The 16665-nt window shown below is 34.1% G+C and overlaps 1 protein-coding gene across 7 annotated transcripts in view; it reads left to right on the top strand.

Moving 5' to 3' along the window:
- BCAS3 (BCAS3 microtubule associated cell migration factor) overlaps positions 1–16665 on the top strand; it is a 559119-nt gene that overhangs the window by 116180 nt on the left and 426274 nt on the right. For all 7 annotated transcript variants that reach the window (XM_058560481.1, XM_058560485.1, XM_058560483.1 and 4 more), the window contains exons 8-9: positions 10167–10274; positions 13804–13880. In XM_058560481.1, coding sequence (XP_058416464.1) covers positions 10167–10274; positions 13804–13880 — 185 coding nt within the window. The remainder of the gene's footprint in view (positions 1–10166; positions 10275–13803; positions 13881–16665) is intronic.

Raw genomic sequence — 16665 nt, forward strand, 5'->3', positions numbered from 1 at the left:
GGTTATTATGAATAATGCTGATATGAATGTTCATGTACATGTTTTTGTGTGGACATATGCTTTCATTTTTCGTGAGTATTCACTTAGGAGTGGAATTGCTGGGTCATATGGTATTTCTATGTTTAGATTTTTGAGAAGCCACCAAGCTGTTTTCCATAGTGGCTGCACCCTTTCACATTCCCACCAGGGTTCTACTTTTTCTACATCCTTGCCAACACTTTGTCTTCTTTAGTTGTTTTATTATGACCACCTAGTGGGCGTGCAGTGGTATCTCACTGTGGTTTTGATACGCATTTCCCTAATGACTAATGATGTTGAGCGTCTTTTCATATGCTTCTTGGCCATTTGTATATATCCTTTGGAGAAAAGTCTATTTATGTCCTTTGCCCATTTTTTAATTGGGTTGTTTGTCTTCTCGTTGAATAGTAAGAGTTCTTGGTATATTCTGGATACTAGACCCTTATCTGATATATGACTTGCAGATATTTTCTCACATTTTTTAAGGTTGTCTTTCACTTTTTTCATAATGCCCTTGGATGCCTGAAAGTTTTTAATATTGACAGAATCCAGTTTTTCTATTTTTTCTTTTGTTGCTTGTACTTTTGGTGTCATATCTAAGAATATTGCCAAATCCAAGATCATGAAGATTTACCCCTATATTTTCTTCGAAGAGTTTTTTCTTTTTACCTCTTATGTTTAGGTCTTTAATCTATTTTTTTTTTTACTTTTTTTTTAGGAAGATTGGCCCTATGCTAACATCTGTTGCCAATCTTCTTCTTTTTTATTTTTTCTCCCCAAAGCCCCAGTACATAGTTGTGTATCATAGTTGTAGAGTTGTAGCTCTTCTTTGTGGGGTGCTGCCTCAGCATGGCTTGATGAGCGGTGAGTAGGTCCGCAACCAGGATCTGAACCGGTGAACCCCGGGCTGCCGCAGTGGAACGCGAAAACTTAACTACTATGCCACCAGACCGGCCCCCTTTAATCCGTTTTGAGTTAATTTTTATATATGATGTAAGATAAGAGTCCCATTTCATTCTTTTGCATGTGGACTTCCAGTTTTCCCAGCATCATTTGTTGAAGATACTATTCTTTTCCCATTGAATGGACTTGACACCTTTTTCAAAAATTAATTAATCGTAGATGTATGGGTTTATTTCTGGACTCTGAATTCTATTGCATTCATTTATATGTCTAATGTTATGTCAGTATTACAGTGTTTTGATTAATGTAGCTTTGTTGTAAGTTTTGAAATGAGGAAATGTGAGTCCTCCAAGTTTGTATTTTTTCAATATTGTTTGCTTATTTGGGGCCTCTTGGAATTCCATTTACTTGTAGGTTGACTTTTGACTTTTGCAAAAAAAGCCATTGGAATTTTGATAGAGATTGTATTGCTATTTAAATGAAACTGGTTTCTTAATTTCTCTTTTGGATTAATTATTGCTGGTTTATGCATGTTGATCTTATACCCTGCAGCTTTCCTGAATTTATAAGTTCTAGTACTATTTTGTGGATTCTCTGGGATTTCTATATATAGGATTACGTTATCTGTGAATAGAGATAGTTTTACTTCTTCTTTTCCAATTTAGAAGCTTTTTATTTCTTTTTCTTGCCCAATTGCTTTGGCTAGATCTTTCCATACAATGTTAAATAGCAAGATTGAGCGTGGGCAACCTTGTCTTGTTCTTGATCTTAGGGGGAAAACATTCAGTCTTTTGCCATTGAGTATAATGTTAGCTGTGGGTGTTTCATAAAAGCTCTTTATCATATTTGGAAATTCCCTTCTATTCTTAGTTTCCTATGTGTTTTTTATCATGAAAGGATGTTGCATTTTGGCAAATGCTTTTTCTGTATCAGTTGAGATGATCTTTCTTTTTCTTTCGCTTCATTCTGTTAATGTGGTGTGGATTTTTTAAGAATTTATTTAATGCCACAAATTTGTGACCTGATGATTGTTTAAGAGGTTATTGTTTAATTCCACTTGTTTGTGAATTTCCAATTTTCCTGCTGTTTTTGATTCATAATTTCATTCTAATTTGGTTTAAGAGATTGTTTTCATTGTTTTTAAATTTACTGAGACTTGTTTTCTGGCTAACAATTTGTATATCCTGTAGAATGTTCCATGGGCACTTCAGAAGACTGTGTATTCTGCTGTTGTTGGGTAGAGCCTTCTGTAAGTCGGTTACTTTAGTTGATTTATAGTGTTGATCTTAAGCTATGTTCATTTTTCTTCACTCTTTTTTCATTCTGTTTTTCTGATGTGTAATTTTAATTGTCTTATTTTCAAGTTTGTGCATTCTTTCTTCTGCCTATTCTGATATTCAGATATGCTTTTGAAACCTTCAGTGCATTTTTCATTTTAGTTATTGTACTTTTTAGTTCTATTATTTCTATGTGGTTCCTTTTTCATAATTTCTAAGTTAATTTGTTAATTCATCTTTTTCCTTTAGTTTTTTTCTATAGTTTCTTTTAGCTCTTTGAGCATATTTAAGACAGTTGATCTAAATTCTTTGTATAGTAAGTCCAATGTCTGGGTTTCCTCAGTGTCAGTTTCTGTTGGTTTATTTTTGTTTTATGAACGAGCTATACTTTCCTGTTTCTTGCAATTTTTTGTTGAACAGTGAACATTTTGAATATTATAATGTGGCAACTCTGAACATCAGATTGTCCCCCCTCCCTAGGGTATGCTCTTTTTGCTTGTTGAGGCCTGCAGCCACACATTGTTTAGTGACTTTTCCAAACTTTTTGTAAAGACTATTTGTTGTTCTGTGTGATTATTGAAATCTCTGTTATCTCAGCAATCAGCCAGTGACCTAACAGAGATTTTCTTAAACACCAGGAGCCAAAAAGAAAAATTAAATACTCTAACTTTTGCAAATTGGCTCTGAGCTGGGATAGTCCTTGAGTGTGTAGTGGTGACATCTGCAACTCTGCCTTAGCCTTCACCTCCGGCTTGTGTGAAGTCAAAGACTCAGCCAGAGATGCAAGCCTAGTGTCCTCGCAGTTCTTTGTGGAGCAATTGCTTGGCTCTAAGCATGTGTGTTGTACTCTCTGTTCTCCAGTATTTCATTCAGTGTACACATACACCACGCGCACACGCACACGCACACTCACACACGATTTTTATTTCAAGGAATTGTCTTATGTGATTGTGGGGCTGGCAGGTAGGAAATAGGGTAGGCTGGCAGGCTAGAAACTATCAGGCTGATACTGCAGTCTTGAGGCAGAATTTCTTCAGTAATATGTATTTTCATAAATTGATTCTCTATGTTCAGTTCGTCTGCTGTCTTCCGTTTAATCTCTTTTATTCATTTACTCTTCCTTCTGGAAATGTTTCTGTGATTTGTCCTATACTTCACAGATTCAATTTTCTGAATAAAAGTTGGACTTCATTAAAATTAAATATTTCTGGGGGCCGGCCCCATGGTGTAATGGTTAAGTGTGTGTGCTCCGCTGCTGGCGGCCCGGGTTTGGATCCCAGGTGCGCACCGACACACCGCTTGTCAGGCCATGCTGTGGCGGCATCCCATATAAGGTGGAGGAAGATAGGCACAGATGTTAGCCCAGGGCCAGTCTTCCTCAGCAAAAAGAGGAAGATTGGCATGGATATTAGCTCAGGACTAATCTTCCTCACGAAAAAAACCCCCAAAATTAAGTATTTCTGCTTTTCAAAAATACCCTCAAGAGAATGAGAATACAAGCCACCAATCGGGAGAAAACACTTGCAAAACATACATGTGATAAAAGACTGCTATCCAAAATATACAAAGAGCTTTTCTTAAAACTCAACAATAAGAAAATGAACAACTTGATTAAAAATTGGGCAAATGACCTCACCCCAGAGACAGTATACAGATATCAAATAAGCATTTGAAAAGTTCTGTACATCATATGTCATCAGGGAAATTCAAATTAAAACAACAGTGAGATACCTATATGCCTGTTAGAATGACCAAAATCCAGAACACTGACATCAAATACTGGTAAAGATGTGGAGCGACAGGAACTCTCATTTGTTTCTGGTAGGAATGCAAAATGGTAAAACCACTTTGGAAGACAGTTTGGCAGTTTCATACAAAACTAAACATATTCTTACCATACAATTCAGCAACTCCCCTGCTTGCTATTTACCCAGAGGAGTTGAAAACTTACATCTGCACAAGAAACTCCACGTGGTATTTATAGCAGCTTTATTCATAATTGCTAGAACGTGGAAGCAACCAAGATGTCCTTCAGTAGATGAATGGACAAATAAACCGTGGTACATCCAGATAATGGAATATTATTCAGGACTAAAGTTAAATGAGCTATTAAGCCATGAAGAGAAGTGGGTGAAACCTAAACATGTTACCAAGTGAAAGAAGCCAGTCGGCAAAGGCTACATACTATATGGTTCCAACTATACAACATTCTGGAAAAGGCAAAACTATGGAGATAGTAAAACGACCAGTGTTTGCCAAGGGTTAAGGGTGAAGTAGGGATGAATAGGCACAGCACACAGGATTTTTAGGGTAGTGAGACTATTCTGTATGATACTATAACGTTAGATACATGTCATTCTAAGTTTATCCAGACCCATAGAATGTACAACACTGAGTGAACCCCAATATAAACTATGGACTTTGGGTGATTATGATGTTGTCATTGTAGATTCATCGACTGTAGCAAACATTCCACCCTGGGGGGTGATGTTGATAATGGTGTAGACTATGCATGAATGGGGGGAGGGGGTATATGGAAAATCTCTGTACCTTCTGCTTAATTTTGCTGTGAACCTAAAACTGCTCTAAAAAATAAAGTATATTAAAAATAAGAAATTTAAAATGTGATGCAAAGGCTTACAGAGAAACTAAGAAATGCTGAAAATAGGCAACATATTTAGATGAAAATGTTTAGTGTTTTGTTGGTGGTGTTTATCTTCTATATTTATATTTTCAGTATTTTTCCCTTTAAGAAATTCATTTTAACTATTTTGTTTTATAGTTCATAATTGCTTAATTTAACCATTTAATTTTCAATGATGGAAGCTTTCAAAAATTTTGCTCTTTAAATAGTTGTAGTCAACCCTCTCCAATGAAATGAATGAACTGTGTAAATTCCAGACCCTTGGCTGTGGGAGGACTTTTCCCTCTATAATAAAAGCTTAATAACTTCCTTTATGGATGTAGGTCACATGTACAGTAGATAACAGATTGTTCCAATATAAAATTTTTCAACATACGTCCTCGGTACTCACTATAAAACAAGTTACTTTGGCAAAGAAAAGGTCAGTTAAGGAGAATTTGCATTTGCTTCTATTTTGTATTTATCATGAAAAGTACAAAATAACTTTATATTATGCATGTTAATATCTTATGTATTGGGAAAACAAAGGTGCCTGGGCACAATTGAGAGTTAACTAACTATTTAATGATACAAATTGCATCATTCTGTCTTTTCTTCCAGCCTCTGGTGTTTGCTTGCAATGGATTCAATTACATTCTAAATTTGGCTCTCAACATTTCTATGTGAAACTTTTTTCCCTTCAAGTATTAGGTTTATCTTAAAGCGAAGCTTTATGTTTAGATGTCAGACACAAACCTATAAAAATGTTAACCCATTTGAGCTCTAGAAATCTAATGAAGACTCATTCTATCTACAACTTTCTTGTGGCACTGTTTGGTATATACTACAGTACAAAATAAAAGCTTGTTTCATGTCCGTACATTTTAGTATAACACGCCTGCTTTCTGTTATGGGGCATGCATGCTGCTGATGTTATGGAAAGCATTCTCATCAGCCTACCCATGAGGAAAATTAAGATTGTCTTGCTGTGTCTCAGGGAAATGGTCAAGGCTTTTAAAAAGAGAAAAAATAGAGAACAAAAGGATATGTCAGGCGTGTACACAACTGTGTTATATTGGCAGATAGCGTGACTCCTTTATGAATGTGTGACTTTGTGAAAGCGATTATTTTAAAGAATTATCTTTTTCTTTTAGGCATTGAGTAAGGGTTTTTTCCCGTATATAAATAGAAGTTTTAGTTCTACCAAGTCTTGTTCAGTCAATTCTAAACTAAACCTTCATAGCATTTGTTTTGTCTACTTCTACTGAAGGCTTTCTTCAGGAAGAATCTCAGTTGTGACATTGTATGGATGCCAGTGAAATGATCAGAATTCAAGTTTCTATTGTACTGTAGCTATAATGAGCTGCTAATTGAAGGTGACAAGCTGTTTTTTCCTTCCCAGTTGGTCTAGCAAAATGTTAGATTTCATTCATTATTAACTCATTGCTTCTCAGCAGAGGACTGGATTAATTAGTTGGGAACATTAAGAAAAAAATTTCTGCCTTGTGTCAGTTTTAGAAATTGAAGTTCAGCTTTTACTAGATTCTCCCCCACTTCTAGTTTTGCCAATTGTATACAGTTATGTAAGTACCCACCATAATTAAGACACAGCAATGTTTCCATCACCCCCAAAAGTTTCTCATGCCGCTGTATACGCTACAGTTCCCCTCCTTCTCTGGCCCCTGGCAACCACTGATCTGCTTCCTATTATTATAGTTTTGCCTTTCTAGCTTTTCATTGAAAGGGACTCATACAGTATGTAGATTTTTATGTTTGGCCTTTTTTTTCACGTCATAATGGTTTTGAGATTCATCTGTGTTGTTGTATGGATAATTTGTTCTTTTAAATTGCTGAGAAATATTCCGTTGCATCAATATATCACAATATATTTATCCATTCTCCTATTAATCAACATTTAACTGTTTTTGTTATTATGAATAACAAATTACTTAGGCGTGACATATGGTAAGGGTATGTTTACTTTATAAAAGCTGCTAAACTATTTTTCAAATTAACTGTACCATTTTGCATTCTCAACAGCAGTGTATGTGAGTTTCAATTACTTTGCATTCTTGTATTACCAGTCTTTTAAATTTTAGCCATTCTATTGAATATAGTGTTATCCCTTAGTGATTTTAATTTGCATTTCCCTGATGATTAGTGATGTTTAACATCTATTCAAATGCTTAGTTGCTATTTCTATATCTTTCTTGGTGAATTGTCTTTTAAAATATTATGGCTATTTAAAAAAATATGTTGTATGTATCATTATTATTGAGTGATAAGATTTCTTTTTATATTCCGGATACAAACCCTTTGTCAAATATCTTTTGAAAGTATTTTCTCGCAATATGGGGCTTGCTTTTTCATTTTCTTATATCTGTGTTAAAAAGTAAAAGTTTTAAATTTTGATGAATTCTGTGTTGTCAGTTATATCTATACATTCATGCTTTTTCTTATTTAAGAAATAGAATTTTCTGCTATGTTTTGTTCTAGAAGCTGTATAGATCTGGTTCTTATGTTTTTAGATCCATGAACTATTTTGAGTTAATTTTTGTATGTAATATAAGTTAGGGGGCAACTTAATTTTTTCCGTGCAAATATCTAGTTCTTTTAGCAACATTTGTTCAAAAGACTATCCTTTCATCATTTAATTATATGGTACCTTTGCTGAAAATCAGTTGGCCATGTGTGTGAGTTTATTTATGGACTCTCTATTCTGTTCCCTTGATCTGTATGTGTATGCTCAGGCCATCGTACTATAACATTATATTAGTGATTTGATATTTGTATATATTGCAAAATGATCACTGCATTAAGTCTAGTTAACATCCATCACTACACCCACGCTTAGTTACAATTTTTTTCCTAGTGATGAGGACTTTTAAGATCTCTCTTAGTAACTTTTAAATATGTAATACAGTGTTGTTAACTATAATCACCATGCTGTACATTACGTCCCCAGGACTTATTGATCTCATATATATATATATGTATGTACATACACCTCACATTTTCTTTATCCGTTCATCTACTGATGCACAGTTAGGTTGCTTCCACGTCTTGGCTACTGTAAATAAACTGCAATGGATGTGGTGGTGTATATATCTTTTTTTGAGTTAGTCCTTTCATTTCTTTTGGATAAACACCCAGAAGTGGAATTGCTGGATCATACATATGATAGTCCTATTTTTAATTTTTTGAGGAACCCTCATTCTATTTTCCACAATGGTCGCACCAATTTACGTTCCCACAAACAGCGCATAAGGGTTCTCTTTTCTCCACATCCAACACTTATTTCTTATCTTTTTGGTAATAGCCGTTCTAATAGGTGTGAGATCCTATCTCACACTATTCTAATTATTGTAGCTTAATAATAAGTCTCATTTATGTAAAGTCCCCCAATCACATTTTGTAAATTTTCATAAGGATTTTAAAATTAGCTTGTCATTGTTAAATAGGAGTGATAAGAGCAGACAGTTTTACCTTGTTCATGATCTTTTGGGAAAAATGTTTATTCTTACATCTGTGGGGTTTTTTGCAGATGCCCTTCATCAGGTTGAAGAAGTTCTCTTTTATTCAATAACCTTTCGTTCCTGAGCTAAACCTCATCTGGTTTTGTATTGCTGGATTTGACTTGTTAATATTTTGTTGAGAAAGTTTTGATGTATAGTCAGGAGACATAGAGATATATAAGTGTATCTGTAGTTTCTTTTCTTGTGAAGTATGTTTAGTTTTCAGGTGTTACTGGCCCCATAAAATAAGTTGGGAAGTGACTGCTCTTCTACCTTCTGAAAGAATTTGTGTAGGATATCTAAACTTTTTTGTTTAAGTGATTGATAGAATTTACAAATTTTTGAGGATTTCTTTAGGAGAAGTTTTAAATTATGAGTTTAATTTCTTTCATAGATACTGGAATCTTCAAATTATGTTTCTTTTTAGATTGGTTTAGTTTGCTTTCAAAGAACTAGGTTTTAGTTTCATTGATTTTTTTTCTTTTGCTTACTCAAGTTTTATCTCATTGATTTCTTGTTGTATTTTGTTAATTCTGTCATTCTACTTTCATGGGATTTAACTTGCTCTTCTTTTCCTACTTTCTTAAGGTGGAAATGTCGATCTCTTCATCTGTTTTAGTGTCAAGAACAGAATGTCTTGACTACTATACCTTGACAATATAAGTTTTATCATGTGGAATGTATATCCATATACATTTTAGAATGAAGTCTCATTCCTGGTAGATTTTTTTTTTTTAGTGGGGAGCAAGGTTAGCCCTAAGCTAACATCTGTTGCCAATCCTCCTCTTTTTGCTGAGGAAGATTGGCCCTGGGCTAACATCCATGCCCATCTTCCTCTACTTTATATGGGACGCTGCCACAGCATGGCTTGAGTAAGTCTGCGCCCGGGATCCCAACCTGCAAACCCTGGGCTGCCAAAGTGCAGTGCACAAACTTAACTGCTATGCCACCCCCTGGTATATATTTCATTAGAGTTGAACTATATCAGTTTAGAAAGTCTGTCAGCTTATAATATATACTTCCATTTATTTTGGTCTTGTTTTATTTTTGTGTAATTATATTGAAATCTTTCCTTAGATTTAATCCAATTTGTTCAATATGTTCATATATCCATCATATGATACTGTTTTAAAATTTTACTTTATAATTGTTTGTCCTTAACTTATAAAAATACAGGTGCTGTTATCTAGTGACTTTGGTAAATCCACATATTATTTCTAATGGTTTGTCTCTATTGTTTGGTTGTCTGTATATATATTGCTACTTAGAGATTTGTATTATTGGGTTTTATACTTATACAGTCAAGTTCTCAGCAAATAATAACAGCTTTATTTCTTCCTTGTAGTAATTTCTTTTCTTGCCTTATGCACAGAACCTTCCATACTCTGTTGAACAGAAGTGGTAATAATGAGTATTCTTGTCTAGTTCCTGATTTTAGGTGAAAACTTTCAGTATTTTACCATTATATGTGATTGCTTGTTTTTGTTTGTTAGTTTTAAGATTGGTATCCTTTATCAGGTTAATGAAATATTTCTTATCGTGAATTGGATTTTAATTTTATCAAATTCTTTTCTGCATTTATTGAGAAAATCTTATGATTTTTCTTTTGTATATTACTAATTTGATGAATGAGTTTCATTTTTTATTCTTTCCCTAAGTTTGCATTCCTGAAATGAGTTGATCGGGATATGTTATGATCCTTTTTTATAGTTCAAATCAACTTGCTTTTATTATGTTAATAAGGGCTTTTAAGATTATGTTAATAAGAAAATGTAGAGTTTACAGGCCCTCCTACCTATTTAAAAATAATGGCTTTTGTCTCTTTTTTAGAACAAGTCCGCCCTACTGTTGTGTGGATCTGTATTCACTTCGTACTGGGGAGATGGTCAAATCTATTCAGTTTAAAACACCTATCTACGATCTCCACTGCAACAAGCGGTAAGCATTTTTTCATGTATTTCTGGTACAGGGTAACATACCTCTTGGGCATGTAGAGCTCTACCAATATCATTGACTATCTTTGATTTATTTAAAAAAAAGTCACAAAAACACCTTCTGAATTCTGCCAACTAGAGTAGCCCTCCTCTTTTTGCTGAGGAAGACTGGCCCTGAGCTAACATCTATTGCCCATCCTCCTCTTATTTGTTTTTTTCCCCTTTTTCTCCCCAAAGCCCCAGTAAATAGTTGTATGTCATAGTTGCATATCCTTCTAGTTGCTATATGTGGGACGTGGCTTCAACATGGCCGGACAAGTGGTGCATCGGTATGCACCGAGATCCGAACCCGGGCTGCCAGTAGCGGAGCGCATGCACTTAACTGCTAAGCCACGGGGCCGGCCCTGGAGTAGCTCTTAAGATTTCTTAATGTTTTCAGACTTCCAGTCTTGAGCCATTAGTGAATTGTGAGTTAAGTTCATTGAGTCATAACCAGCGTTTAAAAAATGAAATGGAAAAGAATAGAAAGTATCTGAGCAAACATACAAAGGTTAAGTATTGCTTTGAGGAACCTTTTCATATGTATCCTATAACTTTTTAATATATATAATGTATGTACTCCTATGTGGTTACTGATTTATGATGTGAAATGTAATTTTCCTGTTAGCATTCATCAAAACACAGCATATTTCTGAATTGCAAAAAAGGCTTTTAAATATTCTTAATCCTTAAGACTTCACAGTGGAGCTAACATAGGCACTAGAAGATTTTCCTTCTTTGAAATCTATTTTGTTAAAATCTCTAGGAAAATATTCAGACCTGGGTTGAACGTCTACCCGACCTAGTGATAATGAAGAATTAATTTATATAACCACAGAACATTAGAGGAGAAAGGGACCTAAAGAATCTTCTATTACTCAACACTTTCCTTTTACATTTGAGAAAACTGAAGTCCTACGATGGTAAATGTCTTGATTAAGCTTGTGAATGCAAACTATAAATCCTTTATCTCATCAGAAGGCAGACACATGGAAGATGGAAAATGAAATTTTTTATGCTGTGTCAATATAAAATACATTTTATAATAAAAGACTCTCAGGTTAGATTTTAAAGGGATATTTCAAAAAGTGACTCAGGTAGGTTGAATGTAATCAGAAGGGTGAAGACATAGCTGACAAATACAAACTAAAACTAAAACTAAACACATGGGCTATGATACTAAGGATAAAAGTATTTGAATTCAAGTACAAAAACATTAAACAGGACAAAGAAGAGGATAGTGTGTAGTTCATAATGAAGATCTAATTATTATACTTATTTATACTTCAAATAGTATGAAACTCAAAATTATAGAAAATAGGAGAAACACTCATATTATTGCTGGGATAATGTAATTATCCAATGACACATCCAATTATTCAAAGTCAGCATTATCAAATGGATGGATCCAGCAGGTAGTATATTTAACTTGGAAAACTGTAATGATAGTTCTCCTTCAAGTGTTTTGTATGCTGTCATAAAGTAAATGACATATTATTTAGCCAAAAAGAAACTTTAACACATTTGAAAAGGGAGATAAGTACAAATAGATTTTTAGATCACAATTTACCTGTTTACAAATACATAAATATACTAGAAAACAGAATAACATGTTAAATTTTTTAAAAAGTATTTCTTATTTATTTTTTTGAACTGTTGAACAAAGGCTATGAAGGTAAAAATTGGTTTTTCCCTCAACTTTGCACTTGTTCCAAGTACTGTGTTTCTGGATGATGCACATGAAATATAGTTAGGATTTACTTTTCTTACAACAAATATTTATGTGTTTATTTCTTTTCATTTTGGCCATGAAATAATGAAATTATTCAATATTTTAATAGATATAAATCACCTTGAAAATTGACAGTTTATTTTTTCATAGTCATCAGTGTGCTCATCATAAGTAATTAATGATTATTAAACTTGTGAGTAGGAATAAAAGCAGATAGAAGAGTGATTTATGAATATGAAATGTCATCAATGAAAAGTAGAAATGAAATTCTCTGGATATTTGGTTGATGTAGCAAAGATTCATATTCTGTTTCTATCTTTTTTTTAAAGAAAAACTATATGAAGATATGTTCCAACAAAAAAATCTATTGATTTGGATACATTATATAATTTTTTTTTTTGGAATTGACTTTCCAGTTAGAAATTGTATGAGTTCAAATGTGGCGAACGTTAGAGGGACAGCTATCGTGTAGATTTCAGGATACTGCATAGACTTGGCTCTGTAAGATGTCAAGCCTGATTCACTAGGTCTTTCCCTGGTTGATTTTGATTTGTTTTTGCAAATCAGCCATATGGCATAATTAGTCTTTTGAACCCAGCCCATATTCATAATAAATTAAACCTTCCTTGTGGAAATCATTTTGTGTTACTGTGTTTTTGAGGAGGGACTGCTGCATTATATAAAAACTTCATCTCTGATTTGTCTTTTCTGCATTTGCTCTTGAGTTTGTCATCTTCTTACTATGGATTCCCTAAGCCCTTTAACCTGGGTCTGATGATTGGTTGGTTTCTTATGTTAAGTGCCATGACGGAATCATTTATTATGTGTTGTCAGCTATGTTAAGGATTTTGTTCTGCATCAGTAAATGAACAAGATTAATAAAGCATGCATGTTAAATACAACGTTTTTTTCCCCACCCACTATTAACATCTCTTACTCACATTTACCTTCCCCAAATTTTGAAAAATATACGTTAAATATTTAACAACAATTATAATCTTTTATTTATTGTTTAAAATAACTTTGAAACTTGGCTATTTATACTAATGTCCTGGAAGAAGCAGTACTCTAAAATGTAGTTTATAAAATAACTTCATTTCAGATGTGTTTTAGGAATTTGGTTTTTAAGAAATTTCATAACTAAATTATTTTCCTAATTTGTATAAATCTCAGGTTCTAAGAGAAATATAGTTTATACAGATTCTGATTAAATTTTAATATACTGAGTCAATTGGAAACAACTCATTTACACTGAATAATAGTTGTCTGAGTTTTCTTTCTTCCTTTTTTTTTTTTTTGCTCTCGTGTTGGAAAATTCAGCAATCATTTTAAGTGACAGGTTACATAAATCCATTTTATGTTTAATTCCATGACTTTGAGCCAGCACTGGAAAAACACTTTTAGTAAATAGCCAGCAGTTTATTGATCTCATACAGTCTTTAATGAAGATAGATTTATTTGATTTATAATGAATGAAAATAAAATTTTATTTAGAGGAAAATAATTTTTTAAGGTATAATTTGTTCTCCTGTCACTTTTCTTCCTCTATTATTTCTATCTTGATTATATTGAGGATTTTGTGGTTATATTTTTACATTTTAAGAGGCACATGTTTCTAGTCTAAATGTTGTAAGAAATGTTTGATTTTTAAAATTGCATTGGTAGATACTTGTTTAAATCTAGATGATTTAACTTATTTATGATTCAATTTATAGAATTTCACATTCACATTTTCTTTTATTTTTTTTCCCTCTAATTTTAGGATCCTCGTTGTTGTCTTGCAGGAGAAAATTGCTGCCTTTGATAGCTGTACTTTCACAAAAAAATTTTTTGTCACAAGTATGTACCAACTTGATGTATTTCCTATCATATGCATATGAGTTTATACTATTTACTTGACAGAATCAGCAAACTAATTGTAGTTGTATAACATCAGTATTTCATGGGTATTCAGTTATTAGGACATTCCTGTGTTTCTGTGGATGTCTTATTTAGTACTATAATACGGTATGTATTTTCAATCCACAACACATTTTCTTCATATTACTGAGCAAGCTTTGTACTATATTGCCTGAGTTTCTCCTTATGTATCCTGCTTGAGTAGCTGTGATTAATTTAGGTTCATATAGCTACGTTATACTTTCAAAGCAGTTGTTAAATTACTTAATTAACATAACATACTTGAGGAAGTAGCTGGATTATCATACATGAGAGATTTGAAACTCAGTGAAATGTGTCAGTCTCTCTCTGTCTCTCCCTCCTCCTTTCCCCCACCTCCGACAATTTCTGCTACTGCCGAGAAGTGCAGAAATAAGCCTAGAATCTGGATGCACACACAAGGAGAAAGAAAGAGATTGATTTTTTTTTTTTTTTTAAGGCATTGACTCATGCAATTGTGGGGGCTGGCAAGTCCAAGATTAGTAGGGCAGTCCAGACGGATGGAAATTCCAGCAGGAGCTGAGTCCGAAGGAAGTCTGGAGTCAGAATTTTTTTTTCCACTACAGTCTAGTAAAACAATAATTTTCACTCTTGTCTTCTATGTTTTAAGTTCTGCAATTCACCATCCATGCTACAGCTATTTTCCCAGAAAGTCTGATATGTATATGCTGCAGAAATAGTTCTGTTGGAAGAGATCTCAGTTTTGCTATGACTAGGGAATCCCGATCATATTGCTGCATCTCCTGAAATAGCACAACTATTTTCACACTTATTCATCAGATATTTACCTAGTATCTACCATGTATTAAGCAGTGGGTAGTAGACATTATTTCTTGCTGATAAGAGCTCGTGTTCTTGATATAATCAGTACATTATAGTCTATATGTAATTGCATATATTATATACTACATGTTATACTATATATAACAGAATATAATAATTCATTTTGTAGACTATGAGGAAGAGAACAACGACTCATCTCCTTGAGCTTATAATGGTTTCACTCAGAGATCTACAAAGATAATAACAGATATCCTGTTCACTGAGATTTTTTTTGTTGTATCACAAAACCTCATGTACACCGTTTACAAATTTACATTAGTATATCCAGCACCTAGGGCATTGGCTGGCACAATGTAACTCTCATTAAATATTTCTTGAATGAATGAGTACATGAACCGAGTTATCAGTCATTTATTTTGTGCCAATCAGAAATTTATTGGTGCTTTAATAATTATTAAATGTCGATAACTAGACAAGATCTTTTATTGTTATATCTATATGTTAGATAAATTAAAAGTTTTGGGGAGCATATATTTGTTAATAACATCTTCATTCACAAAGGTAGTATATACATAATATGGGAAGCTTTGGGTATTACATGGCCTGTTTTATCATATTAATTCTTTGTTCTTTTTTTTTTTTTTTTTTTGGTGAGGAAGATTAGCCCTGAGGTAACGTCTGTTGCCAATCCTCCTCTTTTTGCTGAGGAAGATTGGCCCTGGGCTAACATCCGTTCCCATCTTCCTTTACTTTATATGTGGGACGCCTGCCACAGCATGGCTTGGTAAGCGGTGTGTAGGTCTGCACCCGGGATCCGAACCTGCAAACCCTGGGCTGCTGAAGCAGAGCTCGTGAACTTAACCACTATGCCACTGGGCCCGCCCCTTAATTCTTTGTTCTTATACAGGTCTTTTGCATTAATATATTACATTATATTTCTATTAATTCTTATTATAATTAAAACAATTAGAGAAATAGAGCCTATCTAAGGAACCATGTATGAATCTATCTGTCTTCCAAGTCTGTGGGCTGCGGAGGAGTGAATGAACAGAGGGTGAACATTTCAGCCAGATTCAGATGCTGCATTTCCTGAGCATTTGTCTTTGCATCTTATGAATAGTCTTCTGCTCTTCCTCATTAACCACAGAGGTGTGTCTTGGCTTCTGCAAAGTCAGACATCTCTGTCGTGACTCCATTTTCATTTTACACTCAGAGCCTATATTTCTTGGTAGCCACTTTCACTTTTTAAAATCAGGTCAGGAGCATACAGCTACATTTTTTTTCTTCTTCTTCTTCTTCTTCTTTTTTTTTTTGGTGAGGAAGATTGGCCCTAAGCTAACATCTGTTGCCAATCTTCCTCTTTTTGCTTGAGGAAGATTGTTGCTGAGCTAACATCTGTACCAGTCTTCCTCTGTTTTGTATGTGGGACGCCGCCACAGCATGGCTTGATGAGCGGTGTGTAGTTCCACGCCCGGGATCTGAACCCGTGAACCCTGGGCTGCTGAAGTGGAGCACGTGAACTTCACCGCTACACCACCGGGCTGGCTGCTACTTTTATTTTCTTTTTGAAAAATGAAGATAGCTCTGGCTGCCTCAACTGAGTGTTAAATTGGGGGAAAAAATCCTAAATCATTATTTGTTGAGATAGTTTATTTAAATTGCAATGTACGTTTTGAAATTTAAACATTATTTAAATGTTAGGCTCTACTGGACTGTGTATGTTGAAAGTAATATTACACTTGCCAATAGATGTCAGTTTCTTTCTTTGTAATAAATGCTAGGGTATGACTTCAGTTGTCACAGTGACTAAAGAGTAGTTAGTAAATATAAGTTAATAATGGAGCTATTGGGGCCGGCCCCGTGGCTTAGCGGTTGAGTGCTCAAGCTCTGCTGCTGGCGGCCC

Source organism: Diceros bicornis, chromosome 18, assembly GCF_020826845.1.
Source record: "Diceros bicornis minor isolate mBicDic1 chromosome 18, mDicBic1.mat.cur, whole genome shotgun sequence".
NCBI lineage: Eukaryota > Metazoa > Chordata > Mammalia > Perissodactyla > Rhinocerotidae > Diceros > Diceros bicornis.